The following is a 22,653-nucleotide window of genomic DNA, read 5'->3' on the forward strand; positions in this document are numbered from 1 at the left end:
GGGAGTGCTCAACCTCGTGCTTCCTCCTCCTTTCTATGATCTTCCTTTGTCCCTCCTCTTCCATCCCTCCTCATCCGCCTCCTCCCTAACCCCACCTCGTGCTCCTACTTCCATCCCCTCTCACTCTCCTTCTTCATCCCTCCTCTTCCATCCCTCCTCCTCCTCCCCCAGGAGCAGTGACACCCTCGGTGCCCCGTTCCCAAACCCCTCACAGCCCACGGCAGGAGCGGGGATGGAGCCGGGACAGGTCGGGATGGGCAGCGCGGGGCTCTCCGCTGCTCCCACCCGCTGGGGACGGGGGGAACCCGGCCCGGGGAAAAGGAGAGGGAAACTGGGAAAATTGGGGGCTGCAGATCCAACCTGGGGCTGGCTGGGGACCCTGGCTGGGGACTGCCAGCCCTTGGGGCTCCTCTGGGGAGATGTGGGAGAGGGGAACGCAGAGAGGGCTGGGGGATCCCAGGAGTGGCAGCACTGGCAGGGACTGGTTTGGACTGGGATCATCCTGGCAGTGGCTGAGATTGCACTGGCTGTGTACTGACATCATACTGGGATCATACTGGGATCAGACTGGGATCAGACTGGCAGTCAGTAGGAGCCTCCAGGGGGCAATTGAGACCAGGCTGTGAGGAACTGCGAATATGCCCTGCACTCCCCAGAACCCCGGGATCGCCCCCCATATGTCCCATGTGTCCCCCAGACCCTTCAGGATCCCCGAGTGCCCCCTCAGCGCCCGTTCGAGGCCCCCCAAAGTGTCCCTGGATCCCTGAATGCTCCCGACCCCACAGATTCCCCTTCCAGCCACTCCTGGGAATTCATCTCCCATCATCCCACAACACAGTTCCGCGCCCAAACCTCCTGCCGTGCCCCGCGCCCTAAAGAGCCCGGTCACAGCTCCCCAGGTTCCCCCCAAGTGCTCCCGAGCCGTGTACATTCGCCCAGAGCACCTGCAGCTCGGACGCAGAAGTCTTCTCCAAGCGCTTCCCCACACCGCCGAACGCGCCTTCGGAGCCACTTCCGGGACTACAGCTCCCATCATGCTCCGTGGCGCCCATAGAGCGCTATTCCGGGCGGGACTTCATCTCCCGTCATGCCCCGCGCCTTACCGGAACCTATTGGAGCTGCGCCTATAACTCCCGTGATGCTCCGCGGCGCCATAAAGCCTCATTATACCGGCGCCTACAACTCCCATCATCCCCCGCGACCCAGAGATTCCCCGTTACAGCCCCGCAAGTGCCCGCCCGGACCCCGAAGGGCCCCCAGATTCCCCTCCCTGACCTCCAAGTGCCCCCCTGGACCTCCAAGTGCTCCCCCGAACGCCGAATTGTCTCACAGAATCCCTAAATGCCGCTCCAAATGCCCTCCCGGCTCCCCATGTGTCCTCCAGACCCCCAAGTTCTCTCTAAGTTCCGTCCCCCGACCCAGAACTGCCCCAAATGTTCCTCAGAAAAGTCCCCATGGACCCCAAAGTGGCCCCTTTTACCCTGTCTGAGAAAATGATAAAAATGATGATCAAAGGACTAAAAATATGTGTAATTAGCATAAAGAGGGAGAAATAGTGGTCAATTAATTAATGAAAGGAAATGTGCTACTTTGAACCAAGGACCGATAATGTTTTTAGTTGCTAAAAACGTAGCAATTCTTTTATATAAATATAAAAATTAGGTTATAAAAATACAGAATAATAGTATTATAAAAATAAAATTTTATTTTTATTAATTAATTAGATTTTAATTATAAAGAAAAATTATAAAGAGAAATGTTTTCAATGTTTTGGGATGTCAGTCCCAGCTGGGCGATGTCAGACATGCTGAGGCTCGGGGTGAGGAGCAGGTTGTCCAAACAGGGGCAGCCCACAAGGGGCTCATTCTTCTCCCTGACCAGACCTCCTCAGGAGACATTCAGCATCAGGATTGTAAAGAGTAAATCGTTACCCCCTGATCAGTACACAAAGATGTTTTACAGTTTGAGCAGTAGAATGTTGTCACCGTAAGGGGCCTTCTTTGTTAATATAGCTCATGTTGTGTCATGTTTGGTAAATACCAATGTTGTTGTAACAGCCTTCTTTGTTAAAATATTGTTATAAATGAAATTAGAATTTTGACAACTAGGTCCCTTGGGTTAATGGCAGTTTAATTAAAAATGAATACAATTTACTAAATTGAATAGTAATGTGTTATAAAAGAATACAGTTTAGTAAAATAATACAGTTTAATAAAAATTAAAATTTATATAAATAATCTGCTAGTAATTAAGTATGATTAAAGCATAAGCAAAACTGACCAGGGTACAGAGGCTTCCCACCCTGCCTCAAGTTCAAAACAAAGCACTTCAAGCTAAACTTATATACTGTATGCTTATACATATTCCTTAATGTTTCCTCTAAGTTCCCTCCTATTTTAAGTTTTTCTGACTTTACATCACTTTTCTTCACAGCACATGCCTCAGTTGTTGTTAGGGGGGTCTTCAGTCTTCTTTTGGTGGTCTTTTGGTGAAGGCTTCTCCTCTTCCTTGTTGTCCTTTGGATAACCTTACAGGTTTGTGCATACATACTGAGCATTGTGTTATGTAAGTCTATTAATTAGCTTTATGTTTACTAATCTTTAGGCCCAATGCCTAAATTTGTTCTAATTTTGGTCCATCTCAAGGCAGTTTTGGTCTTGAGACACCATTTATCTTCTAAACTACATCCTGTACCTTAATTTTGACATGTAACATCTGTAAAGGGGTACATCTGCTTTGTAACACTGATTCTTGATTGTTTCTAATAATAACTTTAATAACAGTTACAATTTAGTTAGCACAAACCAATTCCATTTATTACAACTGCAAATACCCCTTATATCCCTTTTTATTGGTTTCCATGCTAACTGCCTTGCTTTCTTCCTTGCTATGGATAAACTTGTATTTTCTCAACTTCTCCTTTTGCTAACTCAATTGTTTGGCCTGCAGATCAGCTGCTAAGCCCATCCACATTCACCTCCCAGTCTTCAGAGGGAAACTTTGAGCACAGTGAGAATCTCGCAGTGTGCAGGAGGGTCCCTGTGTGCCAGCTGCAGCTGGGGCCTCAGCCATCTCCTCTCTCAACAGGTTCCCCTCTGCAGCTTCACAGGAAAGGCCAAACACCTCCCTCAGGGACACCTGCACCACACATTTCACATCTCCATGCCCATACGTGATGTCCCTGTCACAGCTGCATTACCAGCTTGCTGCTGTGCAGATGCTGCCACCACCCAAAGCAAGGCCCTGTGTCCCTGAAGGGACCCGCCCTGCTCTGTGGCCTGGACTGAAGGTGGGTCCCTCCTGCCAGGGCAGGGCCCAGCACAGCTCTTCTGTTCCAATAAAGAGATGGAGCTCTCACCCCAGTGTCCGGCTGGTACCACCAGCAAAGCCCACACAGCACCAGCCCTGGCTGAGCTCCATGTCCAGGAGCAGGCAGGGCTGACCAGAGTGTGGGTGGCAGGAGCCAGGCAGGGGCTGCTGTGACCAGAGGCAGGGCCCCGAGGGGCTGGGGGAGTCTGTGTTGAGCATCCCTGGGCTGAGGGCACATTTCCTTCAGTGGCATCACCTGGGCCTGGACCTCCTCCAGTGCCATGCCCAGGAAAAGAGGCAACCATCAAGAGCATCTCCTGGGACACTGCCTGACCAGCAATGTCAGCAGGCAAAACCAAGGTTTTGTTTAGCAATGACCCTTTGATCAACTCAAAGATTTACATTAAGGCCAGACCAGTAGGACAGATGGGAGTACTTCCCTCTGGGAAGGGGCTCCTGTCACTTCACAGTCTCCATCCCCTGCCAGGAACCGCAGAACTCAGGCCAGCCCCGCTCCCCCTGCGGCCTTGTCCTGTTCCGGGGGAAGAGGATGAACCAGAGCCCTGTTACCTCTTCAAAAGCCAGAAACCAAAGAGAAAGAGAAATTCCCAGGCTTAAGATTTAAAGGGTGATGTTCACAGGTTGATGTCACTTTTCAATGGGCAAAACTACTGTCAGTTCTTGGAAATGACCAGTTATAGGCCAGGAGAAAAAACTCCCATCAGCCTCCAGCAACCTTAACATCCTTAGCTGTTCGTCTTTTTTTCTTAAATGTCAATCTATCACACACCACAGCAGTGACAGCCCCAGTGTTCCCCTCTCTGTGACACCACAGCAGTGAAACCCTTGTTACTCTGGGGTTAAATGTTTCTGAAAATGTTTCTTAAAACCATGTAGAAGTAGGCCACAAGAATGTCTGGTATTGGGGATGGTCTAACAAGCTGAAATGTTTACGGTAACAGGAACTGGTACTTGGGGATTCCAAGATACCCACCCAGAGATAAGATTCGTACATGTTCGTACAAGGGTGAGCTAACTCTCATGAAGCAATATTGATAAAGCTAATCAAGCAATATTAATGAGGCAATATTGATAAGGTTGTTACAGTGATTACTGCTACAGCTGAAATTGTAGAAATATGTGCACTTTGGACAAAGATGATGGAGCTAGATTTGGGTTGCTGATACCTCGAGTTCCCGTGTGCTTCAATAAAGCACCTGCATATAATCAATCTGTGATTATGTGTGTTCCTGAACGCTGACATCAGCGTCTCCCTGCACCCAGGGCAGCTCCCACCAGAGACCCTGCCCTGATTTAATTCCCAATCCAGGAGCTACAACAAGCATGAGTGAAGTTCTGGGGGCTGGCAGGGAAATGTCACTGTAAGATCTTGCTGCACTTGGCTCTCGGCCCTTTCTCAAGAGCTTTGCCTTCAAGGGCAGGAACATCTTTTCCTTGCTGGCAACTGGAATTCCAGACTCTTGGAGTGTGTGCCATGCAGGACCACACAGACTGGGATCCATGGGCTGGGATTGCACAGATTGGGATTGCACAGACTGGGATTGCCCAGACTGGGATTGCACAGACCGGGACCGTATGGATCAGCACCAGGGATTGGGATCACATGGACCGGGATGGCTGCACTGGAATGATGCGAACCAAGGCGGTCCCGCCTTGCCCAGGGCTCCCTCCCAGTTCCCTCCCAGTTCTCTCCCAATCCCTCCCAGCCCTCCCCAGTCTCACCTGGGGGCAGGGCCAAAACTGCCCGGAGTGAACGCGGTGGTCCTGGAGCGATCCCAGAGCTGATTCCGGTCCCGGTGTCGATCTCTGTCCCGGAGCTGTGGTGGTCCCAGTGTCGGTCCCAGAGCGCTCCCAGTCCCAGTCTTTGTCTCCATCTCACTCTCAGTCCCGGTCTCGGTCCCAGAGCGGTGCCGGTCTCAGTGCTGGTGCCAGTGCTGGTTTCAGTCCTGGTCTCAGTCTGGGCCTCGGAGCAGTTCCTGTCCCAGTGCCAGTGCTGCTCCAGGAGTGATCCCGGTGCTGATCCCAGTGCTGGTCCTGGAGTGATCCCGGTGCTGATCCCAGTGCTGCTCCAGGAGTGATCCCAGTGCTGATCCCAGTGCTGCTCCAGGAGTGATCCCGGTGCTGATCCCAGTGCTGGTCCTGGAGCAATCCCGGTGCTGATCCCAGTGCTGGTCCTGGAGTGATCCCGGTGCTGATCCCAGTGCTGCTCCAGGAGTGATCCCGGTGCTGATCCCAGTGCTGCTCCAGGAGTGATCCCGGTGCTGATCCCAGTGCTGCTCCAGGAGTGATCCCGGTGCTGATCCCAGTGCTGCTCCAGGAGTGATCCCGGTGCTGATCCCAGTGCTGCTCCAGGAGTGATCCCGGAGCTGATCCCGGTTCTGGTCTCAGTCTCGGTCTCGGATCACTCCTGGTGTTGATCCCAGTCCCTGTGCTGGCCTCGGTCTCAGTCTCGGAGCAGTCCCGGGGCACTCCCGGAGCCGATTCCGGTCCCGGTGTCGATCTCAATCCCAGAGCGGTGCCGGTCCCGGTCTCAGTCCCGGTCCCGGAGCGGTGCTGCTCTCGGTACCGGTGCTGGATTCAGTCCCAGTCTCAGGCCCGGTCTCAGTCCCGGTCTCAGTCTCGATCTCGGTCTCGCTCCCAGTCCCGGTGCCGCTCGAACCGAGCCCTTTTTGGGTGATTTCAGGTCCCTTTTGGGCGTTTCAGGCCAGGCTGGGGGATGCTGGGGCCCTTTGGGTGATTTGAGGCAAAACCAGCGACTTTCAGGGTGGATCTTGCACCCATTTGGGAGATCCAAGGGTGATTTTAGGCCATTTGGAGTGGGTTTTACACCAGTTTGGGCATTTTTATGCCCTTCTGGTTGCAATTGGACCCCTTGGGATGATTTTAACCCCATTTGGCTGATGTTAGGCCAAACCATGCGCATTTAGCGCGGAATTCAGGTCCCTTTGGATGGTTTTGCTTTTAACCTTTGTTAACCGAAATTTCATCAGTTTTAACCCTTTTTTTTCTATTTTATTAATCAAAATCTTCATAAAAATTGCCCCAAATGTTCTCAAAATCTTACAAAATTCCAAAAAAAATCCACAATATTCCAAAAAACATCAAAGAATTCCCTAAATCTTCCCAAAACCCTATCAAATTCCAGAAACATCCCACAAAATCCCCCAAAATTTCAACAAAATTTAAGAAAAATCCCACAAAATCCTTCACGTCTTCTCAAAATCCCACAAAATTCAAGAAAAATTCCATAAAATTCCAAAGAAATCCCATAAATTCAAGAAAAAAACCCAGAAAATTTTTTAAATTTCCTCAAAAATCCATAAAATTCTAGAAAAAACCCCACAAAATTCTAGAAAAATCCCCCAAAATTCCCTAAATCTTCTAAATGTTAACCAAATTCCAGAAACGTCCCACAAAATCTCCTCCAATTTACAAAATATTCAAAAAAAACCCCACAAAATTACAGAAATATCCCACAACATTCCAAAAAAATCCCTCAAATTTCTTTAAATTTTCTAAAATCTCTACCAAATTTCTCAAACATCCCACAAAATCTCCCCCGATTTCCACAAAATTCCAGAAAAATCCCACAAAATGCCAGTAAAACCCTACGAAATTCCCTAAATCTTCTTTAAACCCCACCAAATTCCAGAAACATCCCACCAAATCTCCTCCAATTTCCAGAAAATTTTACCACATTCCAAACACATCCCACAAAACTCTAGAAACATTCCACAAAATCCTTCAATACTCGTCAAAATCCAAAAAAATCCAGACAATTCCACAAAATTCCAGAAAATCCCACAACATTCCAGAAACAACAAATTTCAAGGAAATTCTGACAAAATTCCAGAAAAATTCTACAAAATTCAAGAAAAATCCCACACAATTCCCTAAATGTACTGAAAACCCCAGCAAATTCCAGAAACATAAAAACAATTCTCCACAAAATTCCACAAAGTCTAAGAAAAATCCCTCAAAATTATTCAAGTCTCCTAAAAATCCTTCTAGATTGCAGAAAAAATCCAGAAAATTGTTTAAACTTTTGCAAAATCCCACAAAATTGCAAAAAAATCAAACAAAATTGCAAAAACATAAAAAAGAAATCCCTAAATCTTCCCAAAACCCTACAAAATTCCAGAAGCTTTCGACCACATCTCCAAAAAAATCCACAAAATCAAGAAAAATCCCTCAAAATTCTTCAAGTCTCCACAAAATCCCACAAAATTCATGAAAAAAAATGCACAAAATTGCAGAAATTGTCCCAACACTCTACGAAATTCCAGGAACATCCCACAAAACACCCACAAATTTCCACAAAATCTAAGAAAATACCTCAAAATTCTTCATGTATCCTCAAAGTCCCTCATAATTCCACAAAACTCCCACAAAATCTCCCCAATACCCTGCAAAATTCAAGAAAAACCCCACAATACTGCAGAAAAATCCCACACAATTCCATAAATGTTCTCAAAAGCCTACCAAATTCCAGTCACATCCCACAAAATCCCCACTAATTTCCACAAAATTTAAGAAAAAACCCCACAAAAGTTTTCAAGTCTCCTCAAAATCTCTCAAGATTGCAGAAAAAAAATCTCACAAAATTCCCTAAATCTTCCCAAAACCCTACCAAATTCCAGAAACATCCCACAAAATCTCTACACATTTCCACAAAATTTCAGAAAAATCCCACAAAATACTACAAGTCTCCTCAAAATCCCACAACATTCCAGAAAAAATCCCACAAAATTGCAGAAATCTTCCCAAAACCCGACCAAATACCAGAAACATCCCAGACAATCTAAATAAATTTCCACAAAATCAAGAAAATACCTCAAAATTCTTCAAGTCTCCTCAAAATCCCTCAAAATTCCACAAAACTCCCACAAAAACTCCTCAATATCCTGCAAAATTCAAGAAAAATCCCACCAAATTCCAGAAATCTTCTCAAAAGCCCCAGTAATTTCCAAAAACATTCAAGAAAATCTAAACAAATTTCAAAAAAATCTTAAAAATCCCTCACAGTTTTTCAAGTCTCCTCAAAATCCCTTAAAATTCCACAAAACTCCCACAAAATCTCCCCAATATCCTGCAAAATCTAAGAAAAATCTCACAAAATTCATTAAATGTTCTAACAACCCCAGCAAATTCTTGAAGCATCCCACCAAATCGCCACAAAATTCCACAAAAACTAAGAAAAATCCCTCACAATTCTTCAAGTCTCCTCAAAAGCCCAAAAAATACCAGAAAATTCCACAACACGACAACAAAATCCCTCCAAATTCACGAAACATCCCACCAAATCACCACAAATTTCCACAGAAATTCAGAAAAATCCCACAAAATTCTGCAAGTCTCCACAAAATCCCTCCATATTCCAGAAAAAATCCGACAAAATTGCAGAAATCTTTTCAAAATCCCAACAAATTCCAGAAACAACCCAGAAAATGCCCAGAAATTTCCACAAAAACTGAAAAATGCCTCAAAATACGACATGTCTTTTCAAAATTTCACAAAACTCCCACAAAATCTCCCCAATATCCTGCAAAATTCAAGAAAAATGCCACCAAATTGCAGAAAAATCCCACACAATTCATTAAATGTTCTGAAAAACCCACCAAATTTCAGAAACACCCCACCAAATCTCCACAAAATTCTACAAAATCTAAGAAAAATACCTCATAACTCTTCAACTCTACTCAAAATCCTACAACATACAAGAAAAATCCCACAAAATTCCAGAAAAATCCCATACAATTCCCTAAATGTTTTCAAAACCCCACCAAACTCCAGTCACAGCCCACAAAACACCCACAAATTTCCACAAAATCTAAGAAAATACCTCAAAATTCTTCATGTCTCCTCAATATCCCTCAAAATCCGACAGAACTCCCAAAAATCTCCTCAATATCCTATACAATTCAAGAAAAATCTCACATAATTCCAGAAAAATCCCATACAATTCCCTCAATGTTCTCAAAACCCTACCAAATTGCAGAAACATCCCACCAAATCTCCACAAATTTCCACAAAATTTCAGAAAAATCCCTCACAATTCTTCAAGTCTCCACAAAATTCCACAAAATTCAAGTAAAACCCTACAAAATTGCAAAAATCTTCTCAAACCCCCCCAAATTCCAGAAATATCCCACAAAATCCCCACAAATTTCCACAAAATCTAAAAAATACCTGAAAATTCTTCATGTCTTCTCAAAATCCTTCAAAATTCTACAAAAGTACCACAAAATCTCTCCAATATCCTACCAAATTCAAGAAAAATCCCACCCAATTGCAGAAAAATTCCACACAATTCATTAAATGTTCTCAAAATTCCAGCAAATTCCAGAAACATCCCACAAAATGTCCACAAAATTCCACAAAATCTAAGAAAAATCCCACAAAATTCTTCACGTCTCTTCAAAATTCCACAAAATACCATAAAATTCCACAAGAGTACAAAAGAACTCCACCAAATTCCAGTCACATCCCACAAAACCACAGATTTCCACAAAATTTAAGAAAAAATCCGACAAAAGTCTTCAAGTCTCCTCAAAATCTCTCAAGATTCCAGAAAAAAATCTCACTAAATTCCCTAAATCTTCCCAAAACCCAACTAAATTCCAGAAATATCCCAACAAATCTCAACAAAATTCCAAAGAGGCAAAGAAAAATCCCTCATAATTCTTCAAGTCTCCACAAAATACCACAAAATTTCAGAAAAATACCATACAATTCATTAAATGTTCAGAAAACCCCAGCAAATTCCAGAAAAATCTCAACAAATCTCTACAAAATTCCACAAAATCTAAGAAAAATCCCTCACAATTCTTCAAGTCTCCAGAAATTCCCACAAAATACCAGAAAAAACTCCAACAAAATAGCAGAAAGCTTCTCAAAACCCCACCAAATTCCAGTAACATCCCACAAAACCCCCATAAATTTCCAGAAAACTTAATACCTCAAAATTCTTCAAGTCTCCTCAAAATCCCTCAAAATTCTACGATACTCCCTCAAAATTATTCCAATATCCTGCAAAATTCAAGAAAAATCACACCAAATTGCAAAAAAATCCCAGAGTTCATTACATGTTCTGAAAACCCCAGCAAATTCCAGAAACATCCCACCACATCCCCACAAAATACCACAAAATTTAAGAAAAATCCATCACAATTCTTCAAGTCTCCACAAAATCCCACAAAATTCTACAAAACTCCCACAAAATCTTCCCAATATCCTACAAAATTCAAGAAAAATCCCACAAAATTGCAGAAAAATCCCACACAATTCCCTAAATGTTCTGAAAACCCCACCAAATTCCAGAAACATCCCACCAAATCCACACAAAATAGCACAAAATCTAAGAAAAATCCTTCAGAATTCTTCAAGTGTCTACAAAATCCCACAAAATTCAAGAAAAATCCCACACAATTGCAGAAAGATTCTCAAAACCCCACCAAATTCCAGAAACATCCCACAAAACCCCAACAGATTTCCAGCAAAATCTAAGAAAATACCTCAAAATCCTTCATGTCTCCTCAAAATCCCTAAAAATTCCACAAAACTCCTACAAACCTCTTCAATATCCTATACAATTCAAGAAAAATCCCACAAAATTCCAGAAAAATCCCATACAATTCACTCAATGTTCTCAAAACATTCGCAAATTCCAGAAACATCCACCAAATCGCCACAAATTTCCACAAAATTTCAGAAACATCCCTCACAATTCTTCAAGTCTCCCCAAAACCCCTCAAGACACCAGAAAAATTCTCACAAAATTCCCTAAATCTTTCAAAAAACTAACCAAATTCCAGAAACATCCCACCAAATCTCCACAAAATTCCAAAGAAGCTAAGAAAAATCCCTCATAATTCTTCAAGTCTCCAGAAAATCACACAAAATTTTAGAAAAAACTCCCACAAAACTGCAGAAAGATTCTAAAAACCCCACCAAATTCCAGTAACATCCCACAAAATCCCCACAAATTTTCACAAAACCTAAGAAAATACCTCAAAATTCTTCATGTCTCCTCAAAATCCCACAAAATTCAAGAAAAATCCCATACAATTCCCTCAATATTCTCAAAACACTACCAAATTACAGAAACATCCCACCAAATCTCCACAAAATTTCAGAAAAATCCCTCACAATTCTTCAAGTCTCCACAGAATTCCACAAATTTCAAGAAAAATATCACAAAATTGCAAAAGTTTTCTCAAACCCCACCAAATTCCAGAATTATCCCACAAAATCTCCTACAAATTTCCACAAAATCTAAAAAATACCTGAAAATTCTTCATGTCTCCTCAAAATCCAACAAAATTCCACAAAACTACCACAAAATCTCTCCAATATCCTACAAAATTCAAGAAAAATCCCACCAAATTGCAGAAAAATCCCACACAATTCATTAAATGTTCTGAAAACTCCAGCAAATTCCAGAAACATCCCACAAAATCCCCACAAATTTCCACAAAATCAAAGAAAATACCTCAAAATCCTTCATGACTCCTCTAAATCTCTCAAAATTATTAAAAAATCCCTCAAAATCTTCCCAATATCCTGCAAACTTCAAGAAAAATCCCACAATATTTCAGAAAAATACCAAACAATTCATTAAATGTTCTGAAAATGCGAGCAAAATCCAGAAACATCCCACCAAATCTCCAAAAATTTCCAAAGAAGCTAAGAAAAATCCCTTGTAATTCTTCAAGTCTCCACATGAACCCTCAAAATCCCACCTAACTCCCACAAAATCTCATCAATATCCAACAAAATTCAAGAAAAATCCCACCAAATTGGAGAAAAATCCCATACAATTCCCTAAATGTTCTGAAAACACCCGCAAATTCCAGAAACATCCCACAAAATCTCCACAAAATAACACAAAATCTAATACCTCACAATTCTACATGTCTCCTCAAAATCCAACAAAATTCAAGAAAACTCCCTCAAAATCTCCCCAATATCCAGCAAAATTCAACAAAAATCCCACCACATTGCAGAAAAATCCCACACAGTTCATTAAATGTTATCAAAACCCCAGCAAATTCCAGAAACATCCCACCAAATCTCCACAAAATTCCACAAAATCTAAGAAAAATCCCTCATAATTCTTCAAGTCTCCAGAAAATCCCACAAAATTCCAGAAAAAACTCCAACAAAACAGCAGAAAGCTTCTAAAAACCCCACCAAATTCCAGTAACATCCCACAAAACCCCCACAAATTTCCACAAAACCTAGGAAAATTCCTCAAAGTCCTTCATGTCTCCTTAAAATCCCTCAAAATTCCACAAAACTCCCACAAAATCTCCTGAATATCCTACAAAATTCCAGAAAAATCCCACACAATTCATTAAATGTTCTCAAAACCCCACCAAATTCCAGAAACATCCCACCAAATCTCCACAAATTTCCACAAAATCTAAGAAAAATCCCTCACAATTCTTCAAGTCTTCACAAAATCTCACAAAATTCAAAAGTCCCACAATATTGCAGAAATCTTCTCAAAACCGCACCAAATCCCAGTCACATCCCACCAAATCCCCACACATTTCCAGAAAATCTAAGAAAATACCTCAAAATTCTTCATGTCTCCTCAAAATCCCTCAAAATTCCAAAAAACTCCCACAAAATCTTTTCAATATCCTACAAAATTGCAGAAAAATACCACAAAAATGCAGAGAATTCCCACAAAATTGCTGCAATCTTCTCAAAATCCCACCAAATTCCAGTAACATCCCACCAAATCGCCAAAAATTTCCACAAAATCTAAGTAAAATCCCACAAAATTCTTCAAGTCTCATCAAATTCCCTCAAAATTCTAGAAAAAATCCTACAAAATTTCCTAAATCTTCCCAAAACCCTACCAAATTTCAGAAACATCCCACTAAATCTACAGAAATTTCCAAAACATCTAAGAAAAATCCCTCACAATTCTTCGAGTGTACACAAAATCCCACAAAATTCCAGAAAAATCCCACAAAATTGCAGAAATTTTCTGAAAACCTCTAAAAATTGCAGAAACAACCCACAAAATCCCCACAAATTTTAACAAAATTCAAGAAAATACATCAAAATTCTTCATGTCTTCTCAAAATCCCTCAAAATTCCACATCAACCTTAAAAAATCCTCTCAATATCCTACAAAATTCAAGAGAAAATCCAAAAAATTGCAGAAAAATCCCACACAATTCTTTCAATTTTCTCAAAATTCCAGAAAATTCCAGGGAAATTGTACAAAATCTCCAATGAATTCCACAAATTCTAAGAAAAATCCCTCACCAAGTTCTTCTTGTCTCCTCAAAACCCCTCAAAATTCCAGAAACATTTCATAAAATCTCCTCAATATCCCACAAAAATCAAGAAAGGTCTTACAAAATTCCAGAAAAATTTCCCAAAATTGCCTAAATTTTCCCAAAACCCCAACTAATTCCAGAAACGTCTCACAAAATCTCCACAAATTTCCACAAAATCTAAGAAAAATCTCAGAAAAACGAAGAAAAATCCCACAAAATCTAAGAAAAATCCCAGAAAATTCCCTAAATCTTCTCAAACCCCCACTAAATTCTAGAAACATCCCGCAAAATCTCCTCAGATTTCCACTAAATTCCATAAAATTCAAGAAAAATAACACAAAATTCCAGAAAAATACAAAATTATTTAAATTTTCTCAAAATCCCACAGAATTCCAGAAAAATCCCACAAAATTGCAGAGAAGTCCCACAAAATTATTTAATTTACAATTGTCCTGGCAGTTGTAGATCCCGGCTGCTCTTGCCCCTCTTCTGCTTGCCACTTGAATTTTAGCAGTACAGCTGCAATTGCCTCTTTCAATCAGTGCTACCCACTGTGCTTTTGTCACAAGGAACTCAGGATTTTTGTTTCAGGCATCATGATCACTAGAGATCAAAATGCTCCCAAGTCCCTGAGCACTAAGTCGAGGGGAATTAAAGCCACACAGGTCACATTTGCAGTGCTCAAACACAGCCCTGTTGCTGCTGCTGCTGCTGCTGAAATAGAATCAACTGACAGAGGCCATCACAGAAATTGCCTCTGCAGTGGCAAATAAAATGAAAAAATCCTCCAGGAGAAAGAAATACCAGAACTTCCCAACTCGCTTCATTGTTTCTTCTGAGCAGCAGAAGAAAAAGGAACAGGGCACCTTTCAGGCAGCTCCACAAGCTCAGGGTTCTCATTTCATTGGGAATCTGAGATGCAATTGGCCTTGTTAAAAGGATAAAAGCAAAGGGAATGAATTGGGAATTATTAGGAAAAAATGACCCTTCTTACACACAAAGTTCACCAAGTCATTCCCTGCATTTCTCCTTTTCACATTCTTTCTCTCATCCACTGACAGGTCCAGCTTATCATGTTCTGCTGCTTATCATCACCTGATTGTGCTCTTGATTCCTCCCAGTGCAAGAGATGTAGAATCATCTCAACTGAACACAGAAACAAACTCCCTCTGTCAGCCCATCTTCATGTTCCAGATCACTTTCCAGATGTCCATGGGGCTGTTGGAATGATGAGCTCTCCACTGCTGGCTGCAGGCTCTGGAGATTCTTTCTCCACATTCAGCCAGGCTTGTATTCCCCAACAATTCCTGGCAGCCCATCATGTTTTCTTTGGGTAGAAGAGGAACAATGAAAACCTCACCAATGGCACAACTCCCCAGTGCACAAGGAAAAGAAAGAACAAGTTGTCAAGTTCTTCAAACATTTGTCCTGCTTTGCTGCAAGAGTTGTGCTGCACTCACAGTGTGGGAAGCCAAGAGAAGCTGCAGCTGGGGGCACATCTTGAGACAGGAGCTGCGCCTTGTTCTCCAGGACAGGTTTTTGGAAAGAACAGACGGGGCTGGGGAGAAGATTCTGGGAAAATGGAAACAGCTTTTTTAAGAAATGAAAATAAAATCCAAAGAAATGAACAATATGTTTTTTTTCTATTTTTCTCTATTTTTTTTCTCTATTCACTATTTTTATGTTTCCCTTTTCCATCTTGCACTGTTCTCCATCCCATTCATTCCAAATGGCTCTCACCTCTAAGATCTGAGACTTGGCAAGTTTTAGACCCTGTAAAATACCCTGAGCTATAGCCAGTTTGCCTTGCCCTGTTTTCCTTGGACAGCAATGCTGGAGACACAAGTGCAGTGCTTGGCTCAGGTACAAATTCTGCATTCAGGGAATGTGCTCAGACGGTGTCTGAGCCTCAGCAGGGACAAGGCACAGCAGCAGCCAAGGGCATTGCTGTGCCCCTGTGCAGGAGTCCAGACTCTGGCTCTTGGCTCAGCAGGGCAAAGTTGCCGTGTTTGGCCAGGCTCAGGGGCTGCCCGGGGAGCGCGGGGCTCGGGGCGGGGCCGAGCGGGCAACGGACAAACGGACACGGGGACAAACGGCCCCGGTGCTTCAGCTGCAGCGGCAGCGGCGGCAGCAGCGGCGGCAGAAGCAGAGAAAGAAGCGATTTTATCAATTTTCTGTCTCTCCTCTCCCTCTCCCACTGTCCCGCACCCCATCCCCGTCGCCCTTTTCCTGTGTCCCCTTCTCTTCCAGGTTCCCTCTCCCCGTGCCCACCCGGGCCATGCCCCCGGTCCGCCCCCGGCCCCGGCCCCGGCCCCGGCCCCGGCCCCGGCCCCGGCCCCGTCCCCGACCCCGACCCCGACCCCGGCCCCGGCCCCGGCCCCGGCCCCGGCCCCGGCCCCGGCCCCGGCCCCGGCTCCTCCCGGGGCCCGCGGAGGACACAGGCGGTGCGGCCGCTGCCGCCGCCTCCGCTGCGGCTTCCCCGGCCCGAGCTCCGCCGCTGTCGCGTTCCAATGAGGGAACGCCTGCGGGTGCCCGGCCCGGGGAGCTCGGGGAGCGCTCGGGGGCCGTTCCTGGCCCCGGGCCGAGCACTGACGGCCGCGTCTCTTCCCCAGGGAAGGCGCAGCAGGCCCTGCAGCAGCGCTACCGAGTGGGTTCACTGCTGGGGCGCGGCGGCTTTGGCAGAGTTTTTGCGGCCACTCGGCTCTCGGACGGACTCCCGGTGAGCAGAGGGGCCGGCGGCGGGCGGAGGAGGAGGAGGGGGCGGAGGAGGAGGATGGGGCTGGACACGGTGGGCGGTGAGCTGAATCCGCTGTTCCCTTTGGCTTGCAGGTGGCCATCAAAAAGGTGCCACGGAACCGCGTCCGGCACTGGGGCGAGCTGGTGAGTGAGCGGGGCCAGCGGCAGAAGCCGGGCCGTGCCGGGCGGGGATGAGCCGGGGCCCGGCAGGGTGGGAGCCGCCAGGACACCTGCAGGGAGAGCGGGCGTGGGGCCAGCGGAGGGCACAGAGCATCCCGGGCTGGCTGAGGGCTTCCCGAGCCCTGGCACGGCCTCAGCCCCACTGACGGCACCGTGCTCCTCCCGCAGCCCGACGGCACCAGCGCACCCCTGGAGATAGTGCTGCTGGACAAGGTGTCCACAGGCTTCCCCGGTGTGGTGCAGCTGCTGGAATGGTTTCAGCTCCCCAACACCATCGTGATGGTGCTGGAGCGCCCGGAGCGGTGTCAGGACCTGCGGCGTTTCATTCGGGCACGGAGGTTCCTGTCCGAGGAAGAGGCGCGGGAGCTGTTCCAGCAGGTGCTGGCGGCCGTGCGGCACTGCACCAGCTGCGGGGTCCTGCACCGAGATATCAAACCTGAGAACGTCTTGGTAGACCTGGACACCGGCGAGGCAAAACTGATTGACTTCGGCTGTGGCACCTACCTGCAGGACACAGCCTACACTCAATTTGCAGGTGAGCCCACACAGGGGTGGTGATCCTGGTCCTGGCATCTCCTGGCCCAACCTGGGTGTGGCAGCAGGGATTCTCCCAGGACTGGGGCTGGGGCTGGGGCAGCCAGCCTGACAAAATCCCCCGTGGGTGGGGATAGCAGAGAGGGGGAGCCAGAACCTGTGCACCAGCTGGTTTGGTGTGCAGGTGAGAATGGGCTTGGACTGCTCTGCTCACCTGATTTGCCTTGGTTCAAGATATTTTTTGGGCAATGCCAGCAGGGAGGATGTGGGTGTGGTTTTTCCCCAGCACTGAGTGGGTATTTCCCTTTGTGTGTCATGGTCGGGCCTTGCCAGGGTTTCTGCTGCCCTCTTCCAGCACCAGTGGCTTCTTTTCCAACCCCAGGTTTGTACCCAAGTCCCAGGTGCTGGTGAGAGGGCAGCAGGTCACCCCGTGTGCCACTCGGGCAGCCCCCACATGCCCAGGGATGCTGGGGCCAGGCTCTGGGAGCAGCAGCATCCCCCTGATGAGCTCCATCCATATTCCATAGGAACACCGTCATACAGCCCCCCGGAATGGAACGACTTCGGCTGGTACCATGGCGAGGCAGCGACCGTCTGGTCCCTGGGCATCCTGCTGCACGAGATGGTCTGCGGGGAGCACCCTTTCAGGAGGGGCAGGAACATCAGATGGGGCCAGCTCCCGCTGCCACAACGGCTCTCCCAAGGTGGATCCTCATCTCTGGGCACGGGGGGAACACCAGTGCTGGGAGACAGCAGCGGGCTCGTGAGCATCCCGCTCTGGCAGCTGCTGAGGAGGTGGCACATGTCCTGCTCTCCTGCTCTCCTCCAAAACAAAGAATTGATGGGAAAGTTTAGGCCCAGCTCTGAGCACATCCAGCGTGGCCTGGGCACGAGAATAGTGGGGCAAAGCAGACAGGAGCCTTCTCCAACTGACCAGTGGTTTGTGGTTTCTCTCCCCAGACTGCCAGATTCTGATCAGGTGGTGTTTATCCCTGAACTCCTTGGACAGGCCCTCATTAGAAGACCTGTCCTGTGATCCCTGGATGCAGGATATTCATCAGCCCTAGAAGAAGGGAGAGAGCCACAGGCACAGTGATGCAGGGACCTGGTAAGTTACAGCTCCACACATGCCCTGGCAATCAGCAGCAAAGAAACCCAGACTTTTTTGTCCTGCCTGTGTCACTGCACTGGGGTCATGGAATGGGAACACACAGCCCTTGTGCTGGAGCTGAGCTGCTCTGCCCAGCACTGGTGGGCACCATCTGAGCTGGTTTTGCTTGTCCTGCTTCACTGACAGCCGGGCCCTGGGCAGAACCCTGACAGCCTGGTGTCACCCCAGGGAAGAAGGAGCCCCTGGAGAAGCTGTACCAGGTGGGGCTGCTGCTGCTGCTGCTGGAGACATGGAGGACAGCAGCAAGGATGACAACCTCTTCCTCCACCTGGCCAGTGGGAGCTGGCGATGATGGACTTTGATTCTGGCACCTTCTTCAAAGCCAGGCTCCACAGGGAATTTTCAGGTAAGTCCAGACCCAGGGGGATGCTCCCAGATTTGTGCATTGGCCGGGAACCAAAGGTTTCCCCTTTGCTGGGGCAGATGCAACTGATTCCTCAGTGGCTGCCCAGCTGGTTTTTGGCAGGGCTGGGGACGTGGGCTGGGGTGGTGACGAAATGGGAGTGGGATCCTGGCCCTGCCAACAGCCCCCAGCACCCACCGTGCCCCGGGCTGGGGCTGGGGCAGCCAGCCCGACACAAACAAACCCCCATGGCAGGAGCACAGGTGGGACTCCAGAACCTGAGCACGGCTGCTTTGCTGTGCAGGCAAGGAAGGGCTTGGGCTGCTCCACTCCCCTGCTTTGCTTTGGGATCACCGTGATTTTGGGGGACAGTGCAGGGGGAAAGGGAGAAAGCATGGGCTTCCCTCAGCCATGGGTGGGTTTTTCCCTAGAATGTAGGGGTTGGGCCTACCTCAAGCTCCTGACAGACATAAGATTTTTTACCATTTTTCTTGTTCCCCCTTTTTGTCTGTAACCTATTTTCATTAATTTCTTGTTTGTTTTTCTAAAGGAAGCGTTCTAGGTGGGGTCCAGTCTGGATCAGGAAGTGCTTGGGACCAGCTGTGGCGTGGATGGGCCGTGCCCTTGGAGAAGACTGAGGACATCGTTTGGGACCAGCTTTTCTTGTGGCAGCGGATGGTGTGAGGTGGGTCCTCATCTCCTTGGCATGGGAGGGACAAGAGCTTTTGGGAGATGGCAGCGGGCACAGGAGCATCCCGCTCTGGGCAGCTGCTGAGGGGCTGGATCTGCCGTGGCTGGCTGCAGGCTGGGCACATGTCCTGCCCTCCTGCTCTGCTCCCAAAGGCAGCAGTGATGGGCAGCTTTGGGCCCAGCTCTGAGCACGGCCAGCATGGCCTGGGCACCGCGGCTGGCTGGGACAAGGGGACAGGAGCCTTCAGCTGACGGGCGGTTTCTGCTTTCTCTCCTTGCAGCCGGGCTCTGCGGATGCTGAGGCTGCTCTGGGCTCTGCCAGGGCTCTGCTGGGCTCAGCACCGGGCCGGGATCAGCCAAAGAAGAAACGCTGTGACCTGCAGCAGAGACCTGAGCATTTTGGCAATGCAGCTCAAGTCTGCACAGTGTCCACCTCCAAGGGAAAACATGACACCCCCCAAAAATTAAACTTGTTCCATGACTTCTGAAATGAAATCCATCTGGGATGACCCCAAATGACATTTTTCATCTTGCTCAAGCTGTAGCTCAGCCCTTCTCTGCACAGTTCTGTCCCCACACCTGCCTTTTACTTCACAACTGCTCCCTCCTTTCCCCCAGTGAGTTCCCAGCCCATCACAGTCTCCATCACACTGCAGCCTTCCTTGATGCCCCTCACCACGAGGAAGACCAAGCCCCAGTCTCAGGGACTCATCCTGTCACTGGCTGAAGAGCAGCAATGTCTGTCTGTGCCAGGGGCTCTTGGATGTCTCTGTATCCATGGACAGAAGGGTCTGTCTGTGCCAGGGGCTCTTGGATGTCTCTGTATCCATGGACAGAAGGGTCTGTCTGTGCCAGGGGCTCTTGGATGTCTCTGTATCCATGGACAGAAGTGTCTGTCTGTGCCAGGGGCTCTTGGATGTCTCCGTATCCATGGACAGAAGGGTCTGTCTGTGCCAGGGGCTCTTGGATGTCTCTGTATCCATGGACAGAAGCTCTGTCCTTGCAAAGGTTTCCATAATATCTTTGTACCCATGAGTATGGAATGAGCACAGAGAGTGAAAGTGTCAGTCACGTTGTTTGCACACTCCTTCCTTTCCATACAAGACACATCCATGCACACCCCCACGTACAGATATATTAAAAGGATAGGGATGGATAGAGATTTCCCACAGAGCTCTCACTTTGGCAGAACTCACCTTGTAAGCCATGGCCAGGGCATTTTTTTCCCAGCTCTGTGTCAGTAGGTGTCCAAGAGCTGAAGGGAACAGCATTTAGAAGCAGTTTCAGGATTTCTAGGCAGGAAAGGGAGCTGACAACCATCCACATAACTCACCATATTCGTCGGGATGGGCTGCTGGTTCTTTAGGAATATGGCACAATGGAGACACGAGACTTGGGATAATCCCAGCTCTCTGTGGATCTGTGCAAAGGTGGAGCAGCAGAAACACCTTGTGTCTTCTTTGGGGACACAAGGTCCAAGGAGCTGGGGTGGCAGAGCGTGACCTGGGCTGGTGGCAGGTGAAGTCCCATTTCATGACATCCCAGAGTGGCACAGGACAAAGCTCCAAGCACCCACAGCCCCACTGAGGAAGTCCTTGGAGTGCTGCACATCCCATAGGAAAAGCTGCATTCCCTCAGTCCATTGGGATTTATCACTTCCATTTGCAACACTTTAGGTCCAGGTTTCAAACTGCAAAATATTTACACTCAAGACACAGTCATGAAGAACATGTATTTCAATTTCCTATTCCTTTAACTGCAGTGCAAAATATCTTAATATTGGAAAACATCCATCAAATCTGTAAAGGAAGGCAGCTAATGGATCCTTTCCACGTGTACAAACTAAGTAACTAAAATCAAAGCTGAGTTCTCTTTTTCAAAAGATCAGTTACCTCTTTCTTACTCCAGAGTTATAGAAGATTTTTCACTACACATTTGGGAGTAATTTTTATCTTTCATATTTTTTTCGTATTTTTTTTTTTGTTTTTGTTGCTTTGTTTTTTGTTTTTACAGAAAACAAGTCCTAGAAAAGGCACGTCCTTTGCTCCTGGTTCCCGTGTGGAGCAGCTCCCTTCCCGCTGGCTGAGCTGCTCAGGCAGAGCCCGGCAGCTCCTGGCCCTGCAGGGCTGAGGCTTTTCCCCGTTGCTGGGCACAGACTGATGGAGCAGCACTGCTGAACACGGGCACACGCAGAGGGAGCAGAGCAGCTGCCTTTGCCCACCTGAAGCTCCAAGGCCAAACTCTGGGCAGGCACGGCTGCAAGAGACTCGCAGGCTCCCTGTTGGCTCTGCTGCCCCACTTGTGCCCGGCCCAGCTCTGCGGGAGGCAGAGGGAGAACAAGGGGCAGCTCCCTCCCAGCCCCAGCCCAGGGACCCCTCCAGCCCCGGGCCTTGGGCCACTGTCAGCACCCGCTGCTCCAGCCACGGCTTCTGCTGGCACTGACAGCAACAACCAAACTGGGGCTGGTCCCCAGGGAGCAGCAGCAGTGCCTGGATCTGATCCCTCAGCCTGGGGCAGCCCCCTGGGGGAACAGAGGGCACAGCAAGAGGGACAAAACCAGGCAGGGGCAGAGACTGGGAAGAGCCAGAGCTGGGAGCAGCAACAGCTGCTTCATTGCACTCCTGGAGAAAGCTCTTGGCTGGCTCAAAGCACTGAAAGGTGTGAAAGGCAGAGAGGAGGCCACACCAAACAATGCTCCTGTTTCCACACCCTCCTGTAATAAATGGAAATGATTTGTGCTAACTAAATTGTAACTATTTGGAAAGTTATTATTAGAAGCAATCAAGGGAATTGGTGTTACAAGGCAGATGAACCCCCTCTACAGATGTTACATGTTAAAATTAAGATACAGGATATAGTTTTGAGATAAGGAATGCCCTAAGACAAAATCGACCTTGAGATGGATAAAGTTGGAATGATTTTAGGTAGAGGGCCTGAAAATTATAAAATATAAGGCTAATTAGTGGAGCACAATGCTTACTTACATAACACAACACTTAGTATGCACACACAGCCTGTAAGGTTATCCAGAGGACAACAAGGATGAGTGTAAGCCTTTGTCCAAAATACCAACGAAAGAAGACATAAGAACACCTAGCAACAAGTGAAGCATGCACCATGAAGAACAGTGATGTAAAATTATAGAATCAGAAATTGGAGGAGACTCAGGAGTAACATGAATGAATATATATGAGCATAGAGTATATAAGTTTAGTTTGAATTGCTTTCTTTTGTATAGAAGGTGAGGTGAGAAGCCCTCTCCGTACCTCTGTCAGTTTTGCTCATGCTTTAATCATATATATTGGCAAGCTATATTCATATATATTCATACATATGAATATTGAATAGTGAATTTAGTGAATATGAATATA

General features: G+C 46.9%; 2 protein-coding genes across 2 annotated transcripts in view; both read left to right on the forward strand.

Annotated features, from left to right (window-relative positions):
- The window catches only part of LOC111944753 (uncharacterized), a 245,903-nt gene that overhangs the window by 186,868 nt on the left and 36,382 nt on the right, over positions 1–22,653 (forward strand).
- LOC147647218 (serine/threonine-protein kinase pim-1-like) lies at positions 4,256–22,026 on the forward strand. Its single transcript, XM_086872390.1, has 10 exons — positions 4,256–4,264; positions 16,063–16,347; positions 16,458–16,508; positions 16,713–17,079; positions 17,606–17,782; positions 18,039–18,186; positions 18,376–18,595; positions 19,143–19,277; positions 19,564–20,171; positions 20,221–22,026. The coding sequence occupies exons 1-6, from the start codon at positions 4,256–4,258 to the stop codon at positions 18,143–18,145; spliced, it is 996 nt and encodes a 331-aa protein (XP_086728516.1). The 3' UTR covers positions 18,146–18,186; positions 18,376–18,595; positions 19,143–19,277; positions 19,564–20,171; positions 20,221–22,026.

The sequence above is a fragment of the Cyanistes caeruleus genome, unplaced genomic scaffold, assembly GCF_971803275.1.
Source record: "Cyanistes caeruleus unplaced genomic scaffold, bCyaCae1.hap1.1 HAP1_SCAFFOLD_65, whole genome shotgun sequence".
Lineage (NCBI taxonomy): Eukaryota > Metazoa > Chordata > Aves > Passeriformes > Paridae > Cyanistes > Cyanistes caeruleus.